Source organism: Oncorhynchus nerka, linkage group LG9b, assembly GCF_034236695.1.
Source record: "Oncorhynchus nerka isolate Pitt River linkage group LG9b, Oner_Uvic_2.0, whole genome shotgun sequence".
Classification (NCBI taxonomy): Eukaryota; Metazoa; Chordata; class Actinopteri; order Salmoniformes; family Salmonidae; genus Oncorhynchus; species Oncorhynchus nerka.
The window spans coordinates 3,906,695-3,933,296 of NC_088424.1; the positions used below are offsets into that span (position 1 = coordinate 3,906,695).

General features: G+C 41.8%; 1 protein-coding gene across 1 annotated transcript in view; it reads left to right on the forward strand.

Annotated features, from left to right (window-relative positions):
- The first annotated feature begins 15,918 nt into the window (after positions 1–15,918).
- The window catches only part of LOC115114129 (parafibromin-like), a 64,847-nt gene continuing 54,163 nt past the window's right edge, over positions 15,919–26,602 (forward strand). The window contains exons 1-10 of the mRNA XM_029642132.2: positions 15,919–16,003; positions 16,521–16,696; positions 17,684–17,789; positions 17,979–18,048; positions 18,204–18,266; positions 18,694–18,746; positions 19,306–19,394; positions 19,972–20,185; positions 20,804–20,902; positions 21,261–21,339. Of these exons, the coding sequence (XP_029497992.1) occupies positions 16,566–16,696; positions 17,684–17,789; positions 17,979–18,048; positions 18,204–18,266; positions 18,694–18,746; positions 19,306–19,394; positions 19,972–20,185; positions 20,804–20,902; positions 21,261–21,339 (904 nt within the window). The 5' untranslated portion in view covers positions 15,919–16,003; positions 16,521–16,565. The remainder of the gene's footprint in view (positions 16,004–16,520; positions 16,697–17,683; positions 17,790–17,978; positions 18,049–18,203; positions 18,267–18,693; positions 18,747–19,305; positions 19,395–19,971; positions 20,186–20,803; positions 20,903–21,260; positions 21,340–26,602) is intronic.

A 26,602-nucleotide genomic window follows, 5' to 3' on the forward strand; every position in this document is an offset into this window, starting at 1 on the left:
AAGGTAAAAAATATTGAATTAAACTATTCCCATGTTTCAACCTTTTTTTTGTTATTTTCTTTGCAGACAATCTGTTTATGAGACGAAACAGTGGGGACAATCCTTAGAGAAACTACTCACTCATAAACGTAAATACAAAAACAGTTTTTATACAGTAAATACATTTAATAAAAACTTTACCAGTCTACATTGTCCACCCAAGTTGACTCAAATATTTTCCCTCCATATCGCTTCTAGTTGGCCGAGCGTCGTTTCAGGTCTTCCTGAAGTCGGAGTTTAGGCTCGCCTGCGAAGAGTTCAAGTCCATCACCAGTCCAGAGAAGCTTGCCTATAGAGCTACCGGCATTTATGAAGAATTCATCCAAAATGACTTCCCCCATGCAGGTAAACACACAAAGTTATCATTATGACAATAACATTATATTACTTTCCTTATAGTGATAATAAATAAGTGACTTTTTTTGCAAGTTATACAGATCCATAAGAATAATATTTAGAAATTCACCATGAGTAACTCTGTAATTACTGCACAGTGAGAGAATGTCATCTTTGAGCATTCCAGGATGACATGAAAACATCTAATAGATTTAGAAGTTTATAACCTAAATGTAAACCAAATTAGATGAAGCAATACTGATATGTATGATAATAGTGTCGTAAGTGTTATGAAAGGTTGTGTAGATTGCAGTGGAAGGTGGTGACTTGAACAATTGAGGAGGACGGGAGACCCACGGTATAGGCGCGGAACGTACAGAGATGACCAAGTGTGTTTCAAAAATCGTCAAAGATGAATTATTTTAACCTAAAGCATTTAATAAAGACATTTATAGTACAATATTATGGGGAATGGGAATGAGAGGGCTACTTACAACGTGTTGGAAAGGGATCACAGCAGTGATTGAATGAGGGTATGAGGCATGAGTTGAGGTGTTCAGTGGAATAGTTATCACCTCTTAATCAGGGAACAGGAGGTGACTTAGCTGTAAATACAAACAGCAGATACATTCCATTACAGCTGCACCGTCGTAGGTTTGGACAAAAAGTGTCTCTATGAACTTAAACTCAGAACTCAGATCTCAAAAGTCATAAAGTCAAACACGGACTGCGCATCTCGCCCACTTGACACATTAAAGTATGCCAAGAAACGTCCCTGAATAAAGCCCTGATTATCCACATACCTGACGATAACTGACAACTGCAAGCAGACTGGTGGCCCCATATGTCCCAGAGCGGTGGGGCCATTTTTAACAGTTGACTGAAACATAGTTTAGGTGTAGCCTAGGCTGCTGCAACATTTATGTCATGAGTGTTTGCTTGTCTGTCCAGAGTGATTACGTGTTACCATCTTTGCTAAATAAATACCGGAGGAAAGTGGAAATCCTACCTGAGCGCACTATAAAAAAATGCACTGTGTCAAGGTCTCTCTTTAATCTAACTTTAAATGGTGATGCGATGGAAGCTATCAAATCATTCAGAATTGTTTTTCGGCATTCCAGAAAAGACAGTCGAAAGTTCGATATGTTCAGCAAGTAAAGCATCGTAACGTGCAATTACCTGCAAGCTCCTTGTAGTTGTTAAGAAGTTTGTTAACGATACTTTCCCTCTCGTCGTGTCCTCTAAAAGCAAATTCTTGCTTACGACCAAGGCTCAGACTTTCCAAGAAGCAGGGCCAGCAATACTTTTGATACCAGTTGGTATTGAATGCCCTCACCTTTTCATCCTTCATGAAACTGATTTTTTTTTAATTCACCCCTTTTCTGTGTACCCCAGAGAATCAAAGGGGTTCTTCAACAAAAAGTCAACATTTTTGGCAGCATTGGCCATTCTGACAGAGAAAACTGCACACTGGTGCTGGTAGCTAGCTAGCTACTGAAGTTAGCAAGGAACGTTTTTATAAATTTTTATTTTTATAAATTGCACTAACTGGACACAAAAATAAAGTTCTAAAACCAATAAAGTTCTAAAACCAAGAAAACTACAATATACCTCTGTCTCCTGTAATTTGAAAAAACTTATTTGAATTGAATAATATGACAAAAATGCTAAACTATCACTCTTCACTCAATCTCTATCCAACAATGCCACCAAGACTCTCAACACATAGAACCCCCAAAATGCTTTGTGGCACAATCCCAATACAACTCACTAGGTTCGTTCTCTGATCCTAATTATATGATTGGATGGACAATATGTCAGTTCATATTGCGAAAGCTTTGATTGGTTGGAGGACGTCCTCCAGAGGTGGTCATAATTACCATGTATGTCTATGGAAGGGGGTGAGGCCTACAAGCCTCCTAGGTTTTGTATTGAAGTCAATGAAGCCAGAGGAGGATGGAAGCTAGCTGTAGCACCAGCTACACCATGGTGCTACCCCAGACAGTGCTGTTGAAGTTACTGTAGATATCCATTGCAAAACAGTGTATTTTAATCAATTATATGGTTACATATCAAATCAAAATTAATATATTTAGTGTTGTATTATCTAAAAAGGATAACATTAACAATGTTATACTATTTTAATGAAATTTCACTCAGGAGGGTGGTCCTCCTCTGAGGAGACCACTGGAAGATTGTGATCATTGCCTTTTTTTTCTCTATCAGGTGAATGTCAATTTCTACACAAAAGACACCATTGCTCAGAATCTCCTCTAGCCAACGCCATCTTGTTTTGACGGATATTTGACGGATATTTGACACATATGGAATCATGAAGTAACCAATAAAGTGTTAAACAAATCAAAATATATTTTAGATTCTTCAAAGTAGCCACCCTTTGCCTTGATGACTGCTTTGCACATTCTTAGACCCACTCCAATTTGCATACCGCCCAAACAGATCCACAAATGATGCATTCTCTATTGCACGCCACACTGCCCTTTCCCACCTGGACGAAAGGAACATCTATGTGAGAATGCTATTCATTGACTACAGCTCAGCTTTCAACACCATAGTGCCCTCAAAGCTCATCAATAAGCTAAGCACCCTGGGATAAAACACTAAACACTGACTTCCTGATGGGCCACCCCCAGGTGGTAAGGGTAGGTAACACCACACCCACCACGCTGATCCTCAACACAGGGGCCCTTCAGGGGTGGGTGCTCAGCCCCCTCCTGTACTCCCTGTTCACTCATGACTGCACGGCCAGGCACGACCCCAACACCATCATTACATTTTCCGATGACACAACAGTGGTAGGCCTGATCACCGACAACAACGAGACAGCCTAAAGAGAGATCAGAGACCTGGCCGTGTGGTGCCAGGACAACAACCTCTCGCTCAACGTGATCAAGACAAAGGAGATGATTGTGGACTACAGGAAAAGGAGGACAGAGCATGCCCCCATTTTCATCGACGAGGCTGCAGTGGAGCATGGTGAGAGCTTCAAGTTCCTTGGTGTCCACATCAACAACAAACTAACATGGTCCAAGCACACCATGACAGTCATGAAGTGGGCACGACAAAAGATATTCACCCTCAGGAGACTGAAACGATTTGGCATGGGTCCTCAGATCCTCAAAAAGGTTCAACAGCTGCACCAGTGAAAGCATCCTGACGGGTTGCATCACTGCCTGGCAACTGCTCAGCATCCGACCGCAAGGCACTACAGAGGGCAGTGTGAACGGCCCAGTCCATCGCTGGGGCCAAGCTTCCTGCCATCCATGACCTCTGTACCAGGCGGTACAAAGACTGCAACCACCCTAGTCATAGACTGTTCTCTCAGCTACCGCATGGCAAGCAGTACCGAAGCACAAAATGTAGGTTCAAGAGGCTTCTAAACAGCTTCTACCCCCAAGCCATAAGACTCCTGAACGTCTAGTCAAATGGCTACCCAGACTATTTGTGTAGCCCCACACACACCACTGTCACTCTCTGTTGTCATCTATGCATAGTCACTTTAATTAACTCTACCAACATGTACATACTACCTCAACTAACCGGTGCCTCCGCACAATGACTCTGTACCGGCACCCCCCTGTATATATTGCTATTTTTTACTGCTGCTCTTTAATTACTTGTTACTTTTATTCTTTTCCATTTAAAAAAAAACTGCACTGTTGGTTAAGGGCTTGTAAAAAGTAAGCATTTCACCTGTTGTATTCGGCGTGTGTGCCTAATAAAATTTGACTTGATTTGATTTCTGGGTCTTCCTTTCCTGTGGTGGTCATCATAGTGCAGTTTCATCATAGTGCTTGATGGCTTTTGAGACTGCACATGAAGAAACGTTCCAAGTTCTTGAAATTTACCGCATTGACTGACCTTCATGACTGTCATCTCTCTTTGCTTTTTTGAGCTGTTCTTGTCATAATATGGACTTGATCTTTTACCAAATAGAGCTATCGTCTGTATATCAAATCAAACAAATGTATTTATAAAGCCCTTCTTACATCAGCTGATATCTCAAAGTGCTGTACAGAAACCCAGCCTAAAACCCCAGACAGCAAGCAATGCAGGTGTAGAAGCACGATGGCTAGGAAAAACTCCCTAGAAAGGCCAGAACCTAGGAAGAAACCTAGAGAGGACCCAGGCTATGAGGGGTGGCCAGTCCTCTTCTGGCTGTGCCGGGTGGAGATTATAACAGAACATGGCCAAGATGTTCAAATGTTCATAGATGACCGGCAGGGTCAAATAATAATAATCAATACCATCCCTACCTTGTCACAACACAACTGATTGGCTCAAACACATTAAGGAAAGAAATTCCACAAATTAACTTTTAACAAGGAACACCTGTTTATTGGAATGCAATGTAAGCACCTTATGAAGCTGGTTGAGAGAATGCCAAGAGTGTGCAAAGCTGTCAAGGCAAAGGAGGGCTACTTAGAATAATTTTTGTTTTGTTTAACTCTTATTTGGTTAGTAGATGATTCCATATGTGTTATTTCATAGTGTTGATGTCTTCACTGTTATTCTACAATGTCGAAAATTGTATAAAAAAAAAAAAAAAAACAAAAAAAAACATGAATGATTAGGCGTATGCACACTTTTGACTGGTACTGTATGCGCATGCGCACAGGCGCACACACAAAATATTTCTTACAACATTTCCAAATTCTTTACTGACAGAACAATTTGAACACCTACAGTAATCACACAATGCCACATCGCGCACCACCAGAAGGTGTTACATCATCCAATAGAATTCGTAAAAATCCAAATAACTTCACAGATCTTCATTGTAAAGGGTTTACATACTGTTTCCCATGCTTGTTCCATGAACCATAAACAATTAATGAACATGCACCTGTGGAACGGAACGGTTGTGAAGACACTAACAGCTTACAGACAGTAGGCAAATAAGGTCACAGTTATGAAAACTTATGACACTAAAGAGGCCTTTCTACTGACTCTGAAAACACCAAAAGAAAGATACCCAAGGTCCCTGCTCATCTGCGTGAACGTCCCTTAGGCATGCTGCAAGGAGGCATTGAGGGCTGCAGATGTGGCCAGGGAAATATATTGCAATGGGACGCCTAAGATAGCTCTACAGGGAGACTGATCGTCCTCGCAGTGGCAGACCATGTGTAACAACACCTGCACAGGATCGGTACATCCGAACAATACACCTTACACCAGGAATGCACCATCGGTGCTCAGACATTCCGCAATAGGCTGAGAGAGGATGGACTGAGGGCTTGTAGGCCTGTTGTAAGGCAGGTCCTAACCAGACATCACCGGCAACAACATCGCCTATGGGCACAAACCCACAGTCGCTGGACCAGACAGGACTGGCAAAAAGTGCTCTTCACTGATGAGTCGCGGTTTTGTCTCACCAGGGGGGATGGTCGGATTCGCGTTTATCGTTGAAGAAATGAGCGTGACACCGAGGCCTGTACTCCGTAGCGGGATCGATTTGGAGGTGGAGGGTCCGTCATGGTCTGGGTCGATGTGTCACAGCATCATCGGACTGAGCTTGTTGTCATTGCAGGCAATCTCAGCGCTGTGCATTACAGGGAAGACATCCTCCTCCCTCATGTGGTACCCTTCCTGCAGGCTCATCCTGACGTGACCCTCCAGCATCACAATGTCACCAGCCATACTGCTCTTTCTGTGAATGATTTCCTGCAAGACAGGAATGTCAGTGTTCTGCAATGGCCAGCGAAGAACCCGGATCTCAATCCCATTGAGCACGTCTGGGACCTGTTGGATTGGAGGTGAGGGCCAGGGCCATTCCCCCTGGAATTCCCCCAGTTCCCCCTGGAACTTGCAGGTGCCTTGGTGGAAGAAGGGGGTAGCATCTCACAGCAAGTCCATGAAGCTGGTGGCTACACCAGATACTGACTGTTACTTTTGATTTTGACCCCCCCCCCCTTTGTTCAGGGACACATTATTAAATTTCTGTTAGTCACATGTCTGTGGAACTTGTTCAGTTAATGTCTCAGTTGTTGAATCTTGTTTTCTTCATACAAATATTTACACATGTTAAGTTTGATGAAAATAAACGCAGTTGACTGTGAGAGGATGTTCTTTTTTTTGCTGAGTTTACTTGAGCATGCAGCGTTGCTCTTTAGTCAGTCAGAAGAGGTCATTGGGATAATACTATTATCTAGGTTATGTAATTCAAGACATATTTGCCTGAGGATGGTGCTGCGGTTAAGGCAGCCTTCCTCGACAATCATTCCCTTGCCGGCATGGGGTCGAAGCCTTACATTGGTAGGCTTTTGCTTCCTTAAAACCAGTAGTGTCTATATTTTAGCCAACAGTGTCCTCTGGTGGTACTAGAAATTAAAGAAGCCTAACACCTTATGATGTTTTTAGCTCACATAAAAGTAACTGTCCAGTGAAAATCTCACATTTAAAAGTTCATATTCTGTTAACTCATACCCAAATAATGTTGTTTACTCATCCTATACTCGTATGTAGCCAAAGCATAAATTGGATTGAAAAAAAAAACACTTAAAAAAACCCACCTGAGCAAAGAGCGGTTTACTCGCATTGATATTTATTTTATGACTGGTAAACGCCCACACCATTCTGTTGTTGGTGTACGCCCACACCATTCTAACACAGAAAAGCTGCTTTTTAACATACTTAATTCAAAGTAAAACTATTTCACTCATATTGCTATTAATGATAGGTCATATTTCATAAAAATATGGAAACACTGGAGAGTTACTTTAAATTTACAGTGGACTAGGATGTGAATTTGACGTTACAGCTCATAGCAGAGGCCCTTTATAACAAAGGCCTCTCTGAAACGATCAACTTGCAGAATATGATTTATTATTCATTAAATAGCCCACTTGCACAGTTTGCCTGGTTGACCAGACTAGTACCAGGACAAAATCTGAGCTTAGTAAAGCCCCAGTTTTACTTAAAAAATTATTTTTATATGGATAGGAATGATGTGGATTATTTTATCCCCTATTTTGCAATCCAATATCAGATCAATAATGGTTGATTTTAAGCTAGTTTATCAGAAAAGGATTGGATAGGATCATTCTAATCAAGGGCCACATTCAGTAGTCAAATGTTGTCCAATGTTGCAAATAGAAATGTCATGTTGAAAAGAGGTAAAGTTCGAATTTCCCACTTTGAAAGTATCAGAATCAACCAATAGGAAGTTCTATGCAAAAAACGTACTGACATTTTAACTCACAGAGGTTCCGAGTTTCTGAAGTTAGCTTGAAAGCAAAGGCATCAAAAATTTACGCATAGGGAGGTGTCAGGGGGGTGTTTCCCCAACCATTACTGGCTTTATCAGAACTGATCTGATTGCTCAAAATACTAATCAGTGAAGGAAAAAAATATCAGAATTGGGATCCTGTGTAAACGCAGCCTCTGACAAGTAGCACAAGGACTCACATTGACTCTCTTCATAGTTTCCAAGTCGGACATTTCTGAGTTTCCAAGTTCCGAGACGTCTTTAACAAGGCAGAAGGATGAAAAGGTGTACAACTGGGGTGTAATCATTACGCTAATTCTATGGCAAAACGTTTGCAAAAGAAACCGTTTACTCCAAACGGTAAACATATTGAAAAGAAAACGAGAGTTTCTACTGGACAAATTCAGGTAGGTCCCTCCCCGTTTCATTTGGTTTGCTCTATTTGCTTCTGTTTGGTTCTTAAACGGTTTACGTTACAAAGGTTTCTTCTGTTGAGTTCTGTTTTATTCTTAAACAGAAGTTGTAGTTAAGTCATGTTTCTCTTTTTTTGTCTGGAAGAATTCACTCCACTTTAGATCATGGAAGAACCGATCATTTATAGATGTGCAGCTTGTGTCACACTTCTTAGACTATTCAGATTGGAATGGCAACCCGTTGAAACCATACAATTAAAATTAACCCCAACTTCTGTTTAAGAACCTAGGTTGAAGATTTGCAACGGAATCTGAGTAATGAATACACCCCTGCTGCTGCTCATGTTCTCAGTTTTCCTGGGAATTGGCTACTTTGAAAACAATGTCGCGGGTGAAAATGTATTGGTTGTAGGTTTTTGAGCTACTTCTAAATTGCACTGCGGACGCCATAGCATTTCACTTGTTGTGTTATCTATTCATTTCACTGTGACCTGCTGTTGCTGACTATCAGGTAGTGAGGTAGGCTGCTGCTGCTAAGTGAGGGAGTGGTGCGGGGAAGGCACTTCATATACAGTCGTTGGAAGGGAGGGACGGACCGGAGTGCCAGAATTAAGCCTAGGCAACGGTACCACCGTGTGGCTGTCGTCTACCTTTGAACGTCTGACTAACATGACATGATACCAAAGCCTTACCAACGTCTGCGTGTACCTAACATGTCGTCATACCAACGCATTACTAACATCTGCGTCATGCATGAGTGTTAATAAAATTCATACGGTGCGTAGTTATATTCATTCAATCTCAACCATAAATGTTAGAAACTTAGCAGACAGAGAGTGCTTCTGCTGCAGCAGGCAGCTCAGCTGAGTCACGTCCAAGAAGAGCAGCACGAGCGCACATCATGACAAGTGACGTGAGATTCAACAACAGCAGCCCTAGGTAGCTAGCTACATACTTCTTATTTGCTTCATTCTTGTGTCCTGACCGCCCCCAGTCCTACCAATCATGACAGCCAACACAGAAAGGGAGAGAAACGGAGAAATGCACAAACAACCGTTTCAGAGAGAGGATCGAACAATGTGCTTTCTCTCTGGGTATGTATGGCCAGAAAGTTGAAGACAGAGGAACGAACCGATTTGATACGCTAGTTTACTGGCTAGACACGATTCTACTGTCAGAATGGCAGGTAAAATGGGCAAAATATTGCAAAGGCTGGGAAAGAGAACGGGTTATAATGTAATTGATGAAGAGCATCCCAGGAAATGACAGAAAAGCTTACTGTCGGTATTGCAAATCAGAAATGAGAGCCCACCACGACGATCTTATTTCTCATGAACAAATGGAGAAACAAGAAAAACGCTGCTCCATTTTCTAATGCAAGAATATGACACAATAACTGCATTTGTAAGAGAGAATAACACAGTTAAACGATCAGAGTTATTGATGGCTACACATTGCATGCCACTCCAGCATTGCAACTGTTGATCACCTGGGATGTGTTGTTCAAGACATTATCTTCAACACTATCCACAGAACAAAATGCACAGCGCTCATCAATGCAGTTATAGGGCCTGCGGTGCATGAGGAACTAAAGGACATTGGGAATGAGTCTTACTCATTGATTAATGATGAAATTAGTGATGTCACAACCAAAAAGCAACTGTGTGTGGTGATAAGATACCATAGCAAGAAACTCTGAAATCACACAAAAAAACAAGAAAAAAGCATGGTGAGTAACTTACTATCGTTATCTTCACGCTGTTGGCTAGAGCGCATGTATTGCCTACCATGATGAGGTTATTATGGACAAAAGAGCAAGATTATTTTTTTGTCATGTCAGCAGAATAAGACCCTCGATATTTATTGGAAAGGAGCATCAAGCTCATCACCTTACACTTTCACCACCCTGTGAAGTTCCTAATTTATTTTATTTGTAGCCTAATAAACTGCATGCTTTCCTGACTCCTAGTGGGAGGACCACGTCATTGACGTTTACTTTGATATGATGGATTTATATCAATACTTGCGTATTAAAGCGTTTAAAGCATAATACATTTTACAGACACAAAAAGATCCCACCTTTCCGAGCGCATTTAGTTTTGTCTACATTTGGAAAGTTTACGGAAACGAGTTCTGTTTCCATTAGGCCTGTCATTAAATTTTGTCCGACATGTACTGTACTCTCATAAAAAGGCATACGGCGACAATGAGAACTCTGAGGGGGTAGTCAAAGTCCTCTCGTACATGGAAGCGGTTTAGAAGGTCAATAACACTATTGACGAGATAGAGGTCGCCCATCTGATAGAGGAGCACAGGCTGGAGCGGGAACAACTACTGACAGACCACCTGAAGTCCAAAGAGGTGGACAGTGTGCACCAACCAACTTAGTTAACCAACTCTTAAAAGGGGTAATTCACTCCAAATTAAAGTTGGTCAGATGTTGAGAAGTTCTCCTCCCTGCTAGGTGTTTTTTTTTTTTTTTTGTAGATGAATGGGAAAGATAAGCACCATATAATTTCAGCATTATGGAACTATCACTTTTTCATATTAGGGTCTCAAGACATTCTCATTACTTTTTTGGGATAAGATTGGGGGGTTGTTTTTTGGTCTTCTGATTGTATGATGCCTTTTCTTCTCTGTAGGTATGGAAAACATTGTTAAAGGAGATGCCCATGGCATCAGTGCTACGAGTCATGGGTAAGATGACACCAGACCAAGTCCTCTAACCAGGAAGCTCAGACGTGGTAGCGGTTGGCGAGATGATCCAGAGTTGGGTGGCTTTAAAAAAGGTGAGACATACCTACCTGCTGTCTCTCACGCTCAATGAACTGGGATTCATTCACTTGCTGCTTTCTCAGATCTATCTAGTAGTTGTATTGTTATTGTAGGCAAAAGTCCACCCCTTCAGCATCTTGGCGGCATCAGAAAATTACATGGTGGATCCGGCGGGAAAGCGTTTTGTGGTGGCCGTGGACATTAGCACGCCTCTGAGCAGCATTGTTCAGGGGACCTCAGTCAGCACGGTGGTCACGGCTGCAGCGATAGCCATGGTAAGTCAACACGACTATCCTGCACTCAAGATGCACCATAGAGATGGATAGAAGCTGCACTTGACACAGAAGCGTTAATGGAAAAGATGGGGGGTGGGCTCTCTGTTGAACTATAGCTGCACTCCTAAGCACGGTTTAATGACTAGTTGTCACAGCTGTGTTTCTAAGCTGCATCTATAAACATGGGAAGGCTAGACGGTCTCTGGAGGAAGCTAAGGTCAAGGAAAGGGTCTGTTGAGAGATTCCATGGGTTCCTGCCACATCCCCCCCCACATGCCACCATCTCAAGAGGGCACAGGCATTCCAGGCATGCTCTGTTATGAGTACATGTTATGTAAAATTGTAATGACCATTCCAGGCATTTTAGAGAGGGACTATTTTAACATTATGTACCTAGTTGGTTGTGTCTGTTACAGGTTCTTGTGCGGACGGAGGCAGAGACACTCTGAGGGAGCTATAGTTCTCTATGGTGTTGTAGGTCAGGGCGTGACTAGGTGTAACAGTATGACTTTAGACCGTCCCCTCGCGCGAACCAGGGACCCTCTGCACACATCAACAACAGTCACCCTTGAAGTATCGTTACCCCATCGCTCCACAAAAGCTGCGGCCCTTGCAGAGCAAGGGGAACTACTACTTCAAGGTCTCAGAGCAAGTGACGTCACCGATTGAAACGCTATTTAGCGCGCACCGCTAACTAAGCTCGCCGTTTCACATCCGTTACATAGGGGGGTGTTCTAGTTTTCCTATTTATATGTTGGTGTACTTGGTATGGTTCCCAATTAGAGGCAGCTGATTATCGTTGTCTCTAATTGGGGATCATACTTAAGTTCTCCATTGTTCCCACCTGGGTTGTGGGATATTGTTTGTGCTGGTTGCACCGCTGATGTCACGTTTTTGGTTTATTTATTTTTTGTTTGTTTGTTTGAAGTTTCACCGTAAAAGACAGTACTGTGCAGCCGTCTTCATCGACCTTGCCAAGGCCTTCGACTCTGTCAATCACCATATTCTTATCGGCAGACTCAGTAGCCTCGGTTTTTCGGATGACTGCCTTGCCTGGTTCGCCAATTACTTTGCAGACAGAGTTCAGTGTGTCAAATCGGAGGGCATGCTGTCCGGTCCTCTGGCAGTCTCTATGGGGGTGCCACAGGGTTCAATTCTCGGGCCGACTCTTTTCTCTGTATATATCAATGATGTTGCTCTTGCTGCGGGCGATTCCCTGATCCACCTCTACGCAGACGACACCATTCTATATACTTTCGGCCTGTCATTGGACACTGTGCTATCTAACCTCCAAACGAGCTTCAATGCCATACAACACTCCTTCCGTGGCCTCCAACTGCTCTTAAACGCTAGTAAAACCAAATGCATGCTTTTCAACCGATCGCTGCCTGCACCCGCATGCCCGACTAGCATCACCACCCTGGATGGTTCCGACCTTGAATATGTGGACATCTATAAGTACCTAGGTGTCTGGCTAGACTGCAAACTCTCCTTCCAGACTCATATCAAACATCTCCAATCGAAAATCAAATCAAGAGTCGGCTTTCTATTCCGCAACAAAGCCTCCTTCACTCACGCCGCCAAGCTTACCCTAGTAAAACTGACTATCCTACCGATCCTCGACTTCGGCGATGTCATCTACAAAATGGCTTCCAACACTCTACTCAGCAAACTGGATGCAGTCTATCACAGTGCCATCCGTTTTGTCACTAAAGCACCTTATACCACCCACCACTGCGACTTGTATGCTTTAGTCGGCTGGCCCTCGCTACATATTCGTCGCCAGACCCACTGGCTCCAGGTCATCTACAAGTCCATGCTAGGTAAAGCTCCACCTTATCTCAGTTCACTGGTCACGATGGCAACACCCATCCGTAGCACGCGCTCCAGCAGGTGTATCTCATTGATCATCCCTAAAGCCAACACCTCATTCGGCCGCCTTTCGTTCCAGTACTCTGCTGCCTGTGACTGGAACGAACCAAAATCGCTGAAGTTGGAGACTTTTATCTCCCTCACCAACTTCAAACATCAGCTATCTGAGCAGCTAACCGATCGCTGCAGCTGTACATAGTCTATTGGTAAATAGCCCACCCATTTTCACCTACCTCATCCCCATACTGTTTTATTTATTTACTTTTCTGCTCTTTTGCACACCAATATCTCTACCTGTACATGACCATCTGATCATTTATCACTCCAGTGTTAATCTGCAAAATTGTAATTATTCGCCTACCTCATGCCTTTCCCCCTTTTTTTTCTACAGTGTTATTGACTTAATTAATTATTGACTTAGTTAATTGTTTACTCCATGTGTAACTCTGTGTTGTCTGTTCACACTGCTATGCTTTATCTTGGCCAGGTCGCAGTTGCAAATGAGAACTTGTTCTCAACTAGCCTACCTGGTTAAATAAAGGTGAAATAAAAAATAAAATAAAATAAATAAAGATATAGAACTCTACACACGCTGCTCCTTGGTCCATCCATTATCAAGATCGTAACATCAAGCCAGTCCTCCATGAAAAAAGTTGAGTTTGTCCTTCTCTTAGGCTTAATCTGTGTCCAGAAAACCACCCCTGTGTGTTTGGTGAAGAAGCAAACTACTAGGCTACAGCAGTTCTATTGGTTTCAATGTTATGGTCTCGAAGGGTTTTCAATGGTAAAAAGTCCCAAACACACACAGTAAAGGGTTTTGTATTGGGTTAGGTTTAATGGTAAGTGTCACTAATCACACAACATACCATCACCAAATTTACTAAGAATTGGGTTGTAACAGTTTGCGTTTCGGTACAGTGGGAAAATGAAATGCCATTCACAATGTTCCTGGCATTGTCTGTTGTGACCGGACTTTATGCTGGGACTCTTAAATTTCCACTCTGATGCTGCGTTTTTGTAACCATGTGGGAATTGACCAGTTGTGAAGTCGTAAATACAATTTGTAATGCATTAATCACTATCAAACAATTACTCCGATCAGAATTGGATCAGGCAGCTATGCTGCCGCAGCACAAAGCAAGGCAGTGCATGTTTGAGATTCTGAGTAAATTGCGTATATTGCTATTTACTATAGCCTATTTCAATAAATATGTTCTATTTTCATAAAGCAAGAGAATCTCACCAAAGCAGCACAAAATATCCATTCGGATAATTATTTTATTTTAACTCTCGAATATCTGACGATCTGGAATCAACAACCAAAGTATATATTTTTTATAGCGGACACACAGGTGTCTTGTCGAAGCCCAAATGTTCTATTTTCTCTTCATTTGATACGAATATGACTTGACCTATTAAACCACTCTTTCATTTTAATGCATGCTAGATTTCTCCAGCTGTGTAATTTCATTATCAAACAAATGAATGAATCCTAGAACTGTTAGATATCTCAAAGGTAAGTTGTTTTTGAATAACCCCAAAACATGGGATCTAAGGTAATAATGAGAGAAAAAAACAATAGCAATATATACAATTCTAATGAGAAATTTTAACAAACAGTGGAGCAAAGCATTAATAGTCAGAAATGTAATCATACTAACTGAAATATGATAAAAGCATTAAGACATTAAAGTTATGAAGAGTATTTTCCAAACTGTTCTAATAGTGTTTGTCCTAAAGTTTCAGCTTTTAAATGGGAATAATTATGGAAGTCGGAGTCTGCTATTCCCATTCACAGATTTATTTTGAATTACATATTTTCGGCCACACGAAGTGAAATTGAGCATACAATACCAAGATGGAAAATCTAATGAGGAGTCAAAAGAGTTGAGGCTACAACTGAGGAAGTCTTATGAAATAAATGAGTAGTTGGCCTAGGCCTATTCCTTTTATTATTCTAGCAATGTGCAACCCACCTACAATGCATATAGTAGCCTAGGACTAACGAGAGGAGGATGTGGGAAACATTTTTAATTACTTTATAATTATCCAGTTCATGATGGCCTGTTGACTGTCACTCCACCAGAATGGAATAGGCTATTTGAAAAGATTTGCATCCACTAAATATATTTTGTCAATGCCATGATGCCTCTCATCCCTCTAGTAGCATGCCAGCCAAATGCGTAGAAGTATTTTTATTTAATGTGTTACTTTTTGGTACATTATTTAGGATGGCTGTTAGTGCGATAACATTGTCTATGGCAGGGATGTCAAACTCATTCCATGAAAGGTCTAGTGTCTGCTGTTTTTTCCTTTCAATTAAGACTTAGACAACCAGGTGAGGGGAATTCCTTACTAATTAGTGACCTTAATTCATCAAGCGGGTACAAGGGAGTAGCAATAATCGATCCCTCCTATGTACACTGATTTTCAGTCACCCCGTTTGACCTATGGTGTTACGGATCTTTTTTATTGTTGTTGTTTGGACAAATTATTTCAGCTTTCGGACAAGTAAAAAATAAATAATAATAATACTTAAAAAAAAAAAGTTTAAATAAAATAATAAATCAAGTATTCGGTCCTACATGTCCAAAAGACATCTAAAAATATTAATGTCAAGCCCTGGTTGTGACTTTCATAAAGGGGGCATGTCTGTACCATGGTACATCGTCCTCCCACTCCAGGGTAATGTGATGGGCTGCCACTGGGAAGATTCGATTATGCTGAGCCACAGGGCACCGATCGTTGGCACGTGACATGAATGAGCAAAAACAATGAGGGTAGAGCAACCTTCTCAAATCGAATGTCAACAAGGCAACATGGTTCATCATCCAAAAACCTCTCTTTCCCATAAATGTTTGAATTTTCAAATTGTTTTTCATTGGGAAGAAAGGTAAGGTGTTTTTTTAATCAAAGGCAATCACTTTTGCATGTGAAAACACAATCATAATCATTATTCCACGTGCTCCTATGTCACTTGTTTTGAACAAGGCACCTGGGCTCACGCCTGGGAGGCTGCCCGGTACCACAACTAATGATGAACTCCACTTCATCCCCATGTAAAGGTGTGTTGTAATTGAACCTTTTGTATTTAGAAAATTATTTCTAACTGATATGAAAGATAAGGTCTTATGTTTTCAAATCCGTACCGCAAGCTATGAGTTTGTAACATTCAGAACGAGTGTCGTTGGGCTCTTACAAAACGTCACCTTGCTAAATTAGCATCCATGAATGGGTTAGCCATTTACAGCAGCCATAGTGTCAATGCCAACCTTAATAATAGTAGTGTTTACTATCAATTGTACTTTTTTTTTGTACAGGGAAAACAAAGAAAATATGTTATGAGGGTAACGTTAATTACACTGTTTACTGCAGAGATTAGTGCATCTCAAACTTTGAGGTATAACGTTAATGGGCATGAATTAAATACACTTTTTGAATGTGTGTGTGTACATAGAGGGATCAGTCAAAATATGTGTAATGCAGTTTTTCAGGCTAGGTTTATCAATTGACATTGAACATAAATACAACTGGAAATTGGGATCAGGCATTCAGTGAGCCCACATTGCATTCTGTTGATAGGTGATTGGAGGCCTTGCAATCATAGCTAGATGAAGACAAGTGAAGATGGCGGACGTGTTGAGTGTTCTTCGCCTGTACAACATCCAGAAAAAAGAAATCGTCGCCAAAGGAGACGAAGTTATCTTTGGAGAGTTCTCTTGGCCTAAAAATGTCAAAACTAACTATGTCATTTGGGGGTATGTTATTTTTTTTAAAATAAATTGGTAAATAACTATTCAATTGGCCTGTTGTAGCGAGCTAATGAGTAACGTTAGTTAGCTGCTAGCCACTGCTGTGTTGCCAAAACTTTTCTTGCTGTTTGTAAGGTGCGACTAATTGCACTGAAAGATCGCACATGCAGCTGGTTTTTACTGTTTGTTTTGGGGTTAAACTATTACGTTAACCGTCTAATTTCAAGCTAACTAACTTGCTTATTCAACTGTATACTGTTATGGTTCGTGTAGCTAGCTATGGTTAGCTTCCTAGCTAACAGAACCATGCCAGGCAACGTTGTCGTAAGCCAGCTGTCTCGCATACAATGCAAACCCACCAGGTTTAGTCAGTTAACAGTAGTTAGGTAACGTTAACTAGTAATCCAGAAGTAAAATTGTATTTGAGAATCTGTCCACGATCGATTAGCTAGCCAGGTAGCTACTATATTGCAGTTAGCTAGCTATTATTGATTTCTGCACGTGACCATAAATGTCACTGTTTGACATTTCTAGCCTGCCCAGGTAGACATTTACCTTGATGTTATGTGCAAGTCGGGTAACTAAGTTGGCTAGTAGAGTGTTATCTATCCACAAAATCTACTTTTGCTTGCAAGCTACCTACAGTATTTCCAGTTTTTTTGCAGAACCAACAGTCTTTCAGGCCATAATAAATGTAATAGTTGGACCATCCCTTAATTAACCTCGTGCACCTGAACCAAGCAAGTTGGACCAGTTGTTGGAAGTGTAATTGAAGAGCTGTGACATGGTTGCCCTGGTCACAATTTGTGTGTCATTAACAAAATACAGGATTTAGACCATTAAAAAAACAAAATAGCCATAGCTATTAATATATGCATTGTGCCTAAATTCCAGATTAGTTCCATAAGAGGGGGCCACGATCGATTTTTCTTTAACAACTGTGGACAAAACTGCTGGTCTAAGCTGATGGTAATTTTCACCTCTCATTTTCAGAACTGGGAAGGAGGGTCAGCCGAAGGAGTACTATACTCTGGACTCCATCCTGTTCCTGCTCAACAATGTGCATCTCCCTCATCCATCCTATGTGCGAAGGGCTGCAGTAAGTACATTTATATCCTCATTCCAAAAGCTTCTTAGTTAGAATGTGTTGCCTGATGCTGAAATGAATGTCATGTCTTCTAACCTGGTGTTGCCATTGGCCTATTGGCTGTTGTCGGAAGCTTTATAGTGACCTTTGTCAATTTTGTTCTATTTCATCGTGATTTACATGGTTTTATGATCACCCTAGACCGAAAACATTCCAGTTGTCAGAAGACCTGATCGAAAGGGCTTGCTTTCGTATCTCAATGGAGAAAGTTGTAAGTATGAATTGAGAATTATTTATGCAGATTTTAAAATATTTGCATGATGTCTCCAATTAGATGGAAACCTAACTAGTAAAATTAATACACGTGTTGATTCCATTGAAATCGTTGTACTAAAACATATTCCCCTTTTGATTTCCCCTTCACAGCTACTTCAACAAGTATCGACAGAAGTGCCCCCATAGAGATTGGTTTGCAAAGGCCAACACAAGGTACAGTTTAAGCATTTTGGATACTCTTCCATTGATTGACTGGATGATTTTAATCCATTTATATTAGGCAATATTTTCTCTTGCCTCAGATATATCCACAGTCGGGGCGGCAGGGTAGCCTAGTGGTTAGAGCATTGGACTAGTAACTGAAAGGTTGCAAGTTCGAATCCCCGAGCTGTCAAGGTACAAATCTGTCGTTTTGCCCCTGAACAGGCAGTTAACTTGCCTAGTTAAATAAAGGTAAAAAAATAAATTTAAAAAAAGTCCATGCTGTGAGGCCTAATATGCAATTTGTACGCCATTGGCTTGTTGCACTTATGCAATTTGTGTGCAGTTTGGTGAGAAACGGCGAAGTAGAAAGTCATTTGAGAGATATTGTAAAGGTATTGCGTAGTTGGCTAATTATTCATTTTTTTTGCATCCTCAGTCAAACGAGCAGCAGACGAGGTGTCATCTGAAGCCAAAAAACCAAGGATAGAGGTGAATAATATTTTTTTATTTGACCTGCAACGTTCTGACTCCTCAGCTCAATAGAAATCCTGTTTAACAAGAGTGCTTAAGTATTCACACCCCTTGACTTTTTCCTAATTTGGCTACAAAGTGGGATTTATTTGTAATTTCTGTCAACGATCTACACAAAACACTCTGTCAAAGTGGAAGAAAAATTCTAACATTTGTAAAAAAATGTTTGTGTATGTGTGTGTATATATATATATATATATATATATGTTAATTTTACTTCCACTTTGACAGAGTGTTTTATATATATATATATATATCACAAAAATCTTAATTAGGTAAGTATTCAACCCCCTGAGTCAACACGTTAGTCACCTTCGGCAGAGACAACAGCTGTGAGTCTTTCTGAGTAAGTCTAAGAGCTTTGCCCACCAGTGTTGTACAGTTTTTGCGCATTATTCTAAAAATATTCTTCAAGTTCTGTCAAGTTGGTTGTTGATCATTGCTAGACAGCCATTTAAGTCTTGCCATAGAAAACGGAGCATTTTATACCATTCTATAACATTTTGTCGTTCTCTAGGATGAGGAACGAGTGCGTCTGGACAAGGAGCGTTTGGCTGCTCGACTGGAGGGCCACAAAGAGGGCATTGTGCAAACTGACCAGATCAGGTATTTCGGTGCTTTTCCCATCCATCCATCAATTTTTTTTTTGTTGTTGTTGTTGGAAGTGCAGAAATGTTTTAGTTTTTTTTTTTTACTGTTCTTCAACAACATTGTACAACTGGCACCAACAAGCTGAATTGCTATTAAAATGTACATGGATAAAAAAGAGATGTAGGTCCTTAGCAATGGATGAAAGAAGTTGGTAATGTTGGCTTTAGTGGAGCAGTCTCACTTTCTTATGACTAGCATTAGGATAGGTATGAAGACTCATTCATTGAGCTCCCTATTTACTAAAGGGGGCAAATGTCAATAAGCCACCATTGCTGCACACAGGTTTTAAGATACTAACTAACAAATCCCAATGAGAGCGGTTAGCAGACATGAACACAAACCAGGAACCTTGCTTTATTCTCAAAAACGGTGCCTTATTTAATCACATTGCTGCTCAATCAACCTCGGACATGAACCTCTACTCAATGACAACTTAGCTTTTCATAATTTTAGTAAAAAGCTAAATGATAACATTCCTTTCAGCTCACCTAGTGAAATAAGTGTTAGCTGAAATAATCTCTACCCCCCCCAGGTCACTGTCTGAGGCTATGTCAGTGGAGAAGATCGCTGCCATCAAAGCCAAGATCATGGCAAAGAAGCGCTCCACCATTAAGACAGACCTGGATGAGGACATCACCCTGAAGCAGAGGAGCTTTGTGGACGCTGAGGTGGACGTGACCAGGGACATTGTCAGCAGGGAGCGGGTGTGGAGGACCAGGACCACCATCCTACAGAGCACTGGAAAGGTCAGAGGTTAACCCCTAGACTAGACTGGCAATGACTGAGGGGGGGGGGGGTCGTCATTCTGTCATTTATGGATGCTGTCATTTCATGACATTATGAGGAGGAAGCCGGCCACATGGGAAGTCACACACTCCATGTAGGCGTTACCCTCGGGTAACCATAGCACAAAATTGGCCTTGAAGGGTGGGGGCGATTATCCGTAGCTGATCAAAAACCTTTGGTTTAAAACTTGTTCTTTTATGCCTGCAGGTGGCAGCATCACCACAGGGGAAATGTGTTTTGATTTGGTGGTGAGATCTATTAAGTGATGTCTGAGATTATACATCTTGCAGAAAACCTCCATGTTATCAGAATCTAGGTATATAAAAAAATGTCACATTTCTGTGGACTAATCTCCCCAATTATTAATACCTCTAGATTTATATACATTTGAGTTTAGGACATTTTTGGGTAGAGGGAGCTCAATGGATTTGTTTATGGTGCTTGCTTTACACATGTCACTGCACAATGTGCACAGAACAGGGTCCGTTGTAGCTTTGATCTACACATCAAAGCTTTTTCTTTGGAGTGATGTCTTGCCTACTTTTTACACTGTGCTTATAAGTCTTTTGCTCATGCAGAACTTCTCCAAAAACATCTTTGCCATCCTGCAATCGGTGAAGGCCAGGGAGGAGGGGCGCGCCCCTGAGCAGAGGCCAGCACAGAACACCACTCTGGTGGTAAGGAACATGTTTAATTTAATGCACGCTGTAGAAGTACCACCATAGATTTGATTTTGGATACGCACGTTTGCAACCGAAGAATCCAGCCAATGCATTATTGAGAATTAAATCCATGGCCAGTAAATGCTCTTGCTGCGGAATTCCATAACATCTATGAGTACCTCACCTCCCTGTTGTCATTTCTAAACGAAATGGAGCGTGAAATGAACTTGGTGCTTCTCCATAAAAATGTGTATGTAACCTGTCGAAGCAGGGTTGAGCGGAGTATTACCACTTCATTATAATAGTCTCAATATGCGGATCATTAATTGAAAATGACCTGTGTTTTGAGTGTAACCTCTTGCCTCCCCTCAAGGACCAGTCCATAAGGAACAAGCAACCTGTCCCAGCTGCCTATAACCGATACGATCAGGAGAGATTCAAAGGAAAAGAGGGTGAGTGGGACCAGGACGGACACACATTGTCATTGTGATGTTGTTTCTTTGTAAATATGGCCATGAATAATAGTATTTTGTGTGTGTGTGTGTAAAGGAGGCTGGTGGGAGGAGCTAAAGGAGGACAGGCTCATTGTAATGGAATGAATGGAATGGAGTTATGCGCTGTTGCTATGCGTTTGATATGTTTGGCACTAAGGGTGTGAATATTTCAATTAAGTTGTGATCCTTAAAGTTAAGAAAAATCCCTAACCAAAAAAACTGTTATATTACATGCTGACAACACCGCTTGTCGCGTGCGCTCGCATTGCAAAATAAATGTTAACATGTTATTCAATTATTGCACCCACACTGCTCGTGCGCGCCAACGAGCGTCTGCGTTGCCAAGCGCTAAAATAGAAGCCAGTTCTATTTGTGAATCTGTAAGTCAAATCAAATCCAAGTTTATTTGTCACGTGCGCCGAATACAACAGGTGTGTAGACCTTAGAGTGAAATGCTTACTTACAGGCTCAAACCAATGTTGCGTGAAAAAAAAGGGATGTGTAGGTAAGTAAAGAAATAAAACAACAGTAAAAAGGCATTTGACAAAAGAGTAGCAAGGCTATATACAGACACCTGTTAGTCAGGCTTATTGAGGTAGTATGTACATGTAGGTATCGTTAAAGTGACTACGCATATATGATGAATAGAGAGTAGCAGAAGCGTAGAAGAGGGGGGGGGAACACAATGCAAATAGTCCGTGTAACCATTACCTGTTCAGGAGTCTAATGGCAGGGGGTAAAACTGTTGAAGCCTTTTTGTCCTAGACTTGGCACTCCGGTATCGCTTGCCATGCGGTAGTAGTGAGAACAGTCTATGACTGGGGTGGCTGGGGTCTTTGACAATTTTTAGGGCCTTCCTCTGACACCGCCTGGTGTCGAGGTCCTGGATGGCAGGCAGCTTTGCCCCAGTGATGTACTGGGCCGTACGCACTACCCTCTGAAGTGCCTTGCGGTCGGAGGCCGAGCTATTGCTGTACCAGGCAGTGATGCAACCGGTCAGGATGCTCTCGATGTTGCAGCTGTAGAACCTTTTGAGGATCTCAGGACCCAAGCCAAATCTTTTTAGTTTCCTGAGGGGGAATAGGCTTTGTCGTTCCCTCTTCACGACTGTCTTGGTGTGTTTGGACCAATCTAGTTTGTTGTTGTTGTGGTCCTGCCTCTCCCATCTCCTCATTGGTTTATAGAAGCGTAGAAGGAGTAGAGGACCTTGTGCATTTCAGGTATTAAAGTTTATATCCTGGGACAAATTAGCTAGCAACACCAAGCTAGCTAAATAGGACAAATTAGCTAGCAACTGCACGCTAGCTAGCTAAATTGCCATAAATGTTTAATGCTTTTCGACCTGTCCCCAAATTAATATATTTGGTTGAGTTTATTTTGATATTTCAACCTGCGTGTCGTGATCGCGTTTGTGTTTGGGGACAATCTATTTGCGCACATACTCGGCCGCTTTGGGTACGGTGTATGAACACGCTTCTGCCTGCCCCTCCCCTCTCGCCTTTGCGCTGTCTGCCTGCTCTGTCTCTTTGCTAATGATGCAAGTGTGCATTTGGTATTCAATCAGTTGCGTGTAGGATACCCTAGCCTATTCATGGCACGATGTCTCTGGGCTACAGGGGTGTCTTCAGGCCAGTCTTGCAAGCACGGGGTACCCAACTATTTGTTTTTGTCTCATATGAAATTACAGTAGGCTGCTGGTAGCCTTTATCAATTGAACCTTTTCACACACAATGGAATGTGTCCTCTTGAGTGCGCCTCGGCTACGACAGGTTTGTCTGTACAGGTAGGCAAACATTTTAATGTGGGCACGAAACCTCTGAATATATGAACCAGCATTTTACTTGTCTGTAAAGGAATGAGGCTTCTCAAAGTGTCGCGAGTGTAGCGAAATGCTTATGCTTCTAGATCCAACAGTGCAGCAGTATCTAACAGGTAATATCTAACAAGTTCCACAACAAAACCTAATACGATAATAGTAAAGGAATGGAATAAGAATATAAGTATAAAATATTTGGATGAGCAGTGACAGAGCAGCTAAGAGCCAATAGATGGTAAAGAATAGATAGTGAAGGATACAGTATATGCGTATGAGATATGGAAACATTAAAGTGACTAGTTTTCCGTTTATTAAAGTGGCCAATGATATCAACTCTGTAGGTAGGTAGCTACTTCTCTGTGCAAGTGGTGGCTGTTTAACAATCTGATGTCCTTGAGACAGAAGCTGTTTTTCACACTGTCTCAGCTTTGATTCACCTGTACTGACCTCGCCTTCTGGATGGAAGTGGGGTGAACAGGCAGTGTCTCGGTTGGTTATTGTCCTGGAGGGCAAGTAGTTTGCCCCCGGTGATGCGTTGTGTAGTCCGCACCACCCTCTGGAGAGCCCTGCAGTTGTGGGCAGTGCAGTTGCTGTACCAGGCGGTGATACAGCCCAACACGATGCTCTCAATTGTGCACCTGTAGAAGTTAGTGACGGTTTTCGGTGACAAGCCATTTTTTTCAGACTCCTGAGTTTGAAGAGGCGCTATTGTGCCTTTATCACACTGTGTGCATGACCATTTCAGTTTGTCGGTGATATGTACACAGAGGAACTTAACCTTCTACCTTCTCCACTGCTGTCTCATCGATGTGGATGAGGGGTGCTCACTTTGCTGTTTCCTGAAGTGTACGGTCATCTCTTTTGTTTTGCTGACATTGAGTGTGAGGTTATTTTCCTGACACCACACTCCGAGGGCCCTTAGCTCCTCCCTGTAGGCAGTCTCGTCGTTGTTGGTAATCATGCCTACCACTGTGGTGTCGTCTGCAAACTTGATGATTGAGTTGGAACCATGCATGGCCACGCAGTCATGGGTGAAAAGGGAGTACAGGAGGGGGCTGTGAACGTACCCTTGTGATCAGCGGGGTGAAGATGTTTCCTACCTTCACCACCTGGGGGCGGCCCGTCAAAGTCCAGGACCCAGTTGCACAGGGTGGGATCGAGACCCAGCGTCTCAAGCTTAATGACGAGTTTGGAGGGTACTATGGTGTTGAATGCAGAGCTGTAGTCAATGAACAGCATTCTTACATAGGTAGTCCTCTTATCCAGATGGGATAGGGCAGTATGATAGCGTTTGCGTTGTCTGTGGACCTATTGGGGCGGTAAGCAAATTGGACTGGATCTAGGGTGACAGGTAGGGTGGATGTGATATGATCCTTGACTAGTCTCTCAAAGCACTTCGTGATGACAGAAGTGAGTACTGCGGGGCGATAGTCATTTTGTTCCGTTACCTTATCTTTCTTGGGAACAGGAACAATGGTGGCCATCTGGACCATGTGGGGACAGCAGACTGGGATAGGGTTTGAAGGGGACTGAAGCAATACTAACATCCATCACTAGGCCGGAACTGTCAATCAAATAATCTTGAGCTGCTGCGCCCTGCCTGCTGCCTGCGTGCAGAACAATCGCCTAAATAAAAAAGTACTTTCAAGTTTGTTAAATACCTTGACTTACCAAGACATTTAGCTCCCATACCATAAACAGAGCAGCACATCAATCAGTGATGACTATTGTTCTTAGAGGGAGAAAAAAAAATGTTATGCTGCAGCAGAATTCTGTCTTTTTTTTTTTTGGTCTGGAAAGTTACAAATTCTCGCAATCGACATGTTATTGCAGCTGTGTTCTATGTCTGTTAAGGGTCACACGGCTAGCTACTGCGACTTGGCTAGCTACTGCGACTTGGCTAGCTACTGCGACTTGGCTAGCTACTGCGACTTGGCTAGCTACTGCGACTTGGCTAGCTACTGCGACTTGGCTAGCTACTGCGACTTGGCTAGCTACTGCGACTTGGCTAGCTACTGCGACTTGGCTAGCTACTGCGACTTGGTAAGCTAGAATTGCTAGCTCTCCTCGCTCGTTGAGTTCAACCCACATTCCCTTGTTTTGTGTTTACTAGACTGATGACTTATCTACACAGATGCTTTGTTCATCAAGAGACAAAGAAAGCGCATGCTTTTTCCGGTTGGCATTGTGCTAACCAACTAGGCTGCGAAGCATAGCTAACTTGGCTTGCACTTAACAAAGCCAGCTAACCATACTAGCCGTCCTACCAGCCCAGACAGTAGTATTGGTAGCGCCCTTCTCTCCTTTAGTTCAATTAAGGGTGGGCGATATGAACTTATATTCATATCACGATATTTTCCACTGTCCGGACGATAACGATATAATATCACGATATACTGTACATTAAAAAAAAATATAATAATAATAATAAATGACAAAATATTGCTTTTAGCCTTATAGAAACAGAAAGCGAGCATTGCAGTTAACTTCTTGGTGACGGGGCAGTATTTTCACGTCCGGATTAAATGCATGCCCAAATTCAACTGCCTGCTACTCATCCCCAGAAGATAAGATATGCATATTATTAGTAGATTTGGATAGAAAACACTGAAATTTCTAAAACTGTTTGAATCATGTCTCTCAGTATAATGGAACTTATTTAGCAGGCAAAACCCAGAGGACAAACCATTCATATAATTTTTTTGTTTTGAGGTCACTCTCTTTTCAATGGGTTTTCATTGGGAATCCAGATTTCTAAGGGACCTTCTTGCAGTTCCTATCGCTTCCACTGGATGTCAACAGTCTTAAGAAAGTGGTTGAGGTTATTCCTTTGTGTAATGAAGTACGGCCATCTTGAACGAGGGTCACTTGAAGTGTACTGTTAGATAGAGACGCGTGACCAGAAAGCTAGCTACTGTTAGTTTTCCTCCTGTATTGAACACAGATCATCCCGTCTTCAATTTGATCAATTATTTACGTTAAAAAATACCTGAAGTTTTATTACAAAAGTAGCTTGAAATGTTTTGGCAAAGTTTACAACTAACTTTTGAGATTTTGTAGTCACGTTGAGCAAGTTGGAACCGGTGTTTTTCTAGATCAAACGCGCCAAATAAATTGACATTTTGGATATATATCGACGGAATTCATCGAACAAAAGGACCATTTGATGTTTATGGGACATATTGGAGTGCAAACAAAAGAAGCTCGTCAAATTATATTTTTCTTTCTGCGTTTTGTGTCGCGCCTGCAGGTTTGAAATATGGTTTCTCTCTTTGTTTACGGAGCTGCTATCCTCAGATAATAGCATCGTTTGCTTTAGCAGAAAAGCCTTTTTGAAATCTGACATGTTGGCTGGATTCACAACAAGTGTAGCTTTAATTTGCTATCTTGCATGTGTGATTTAAT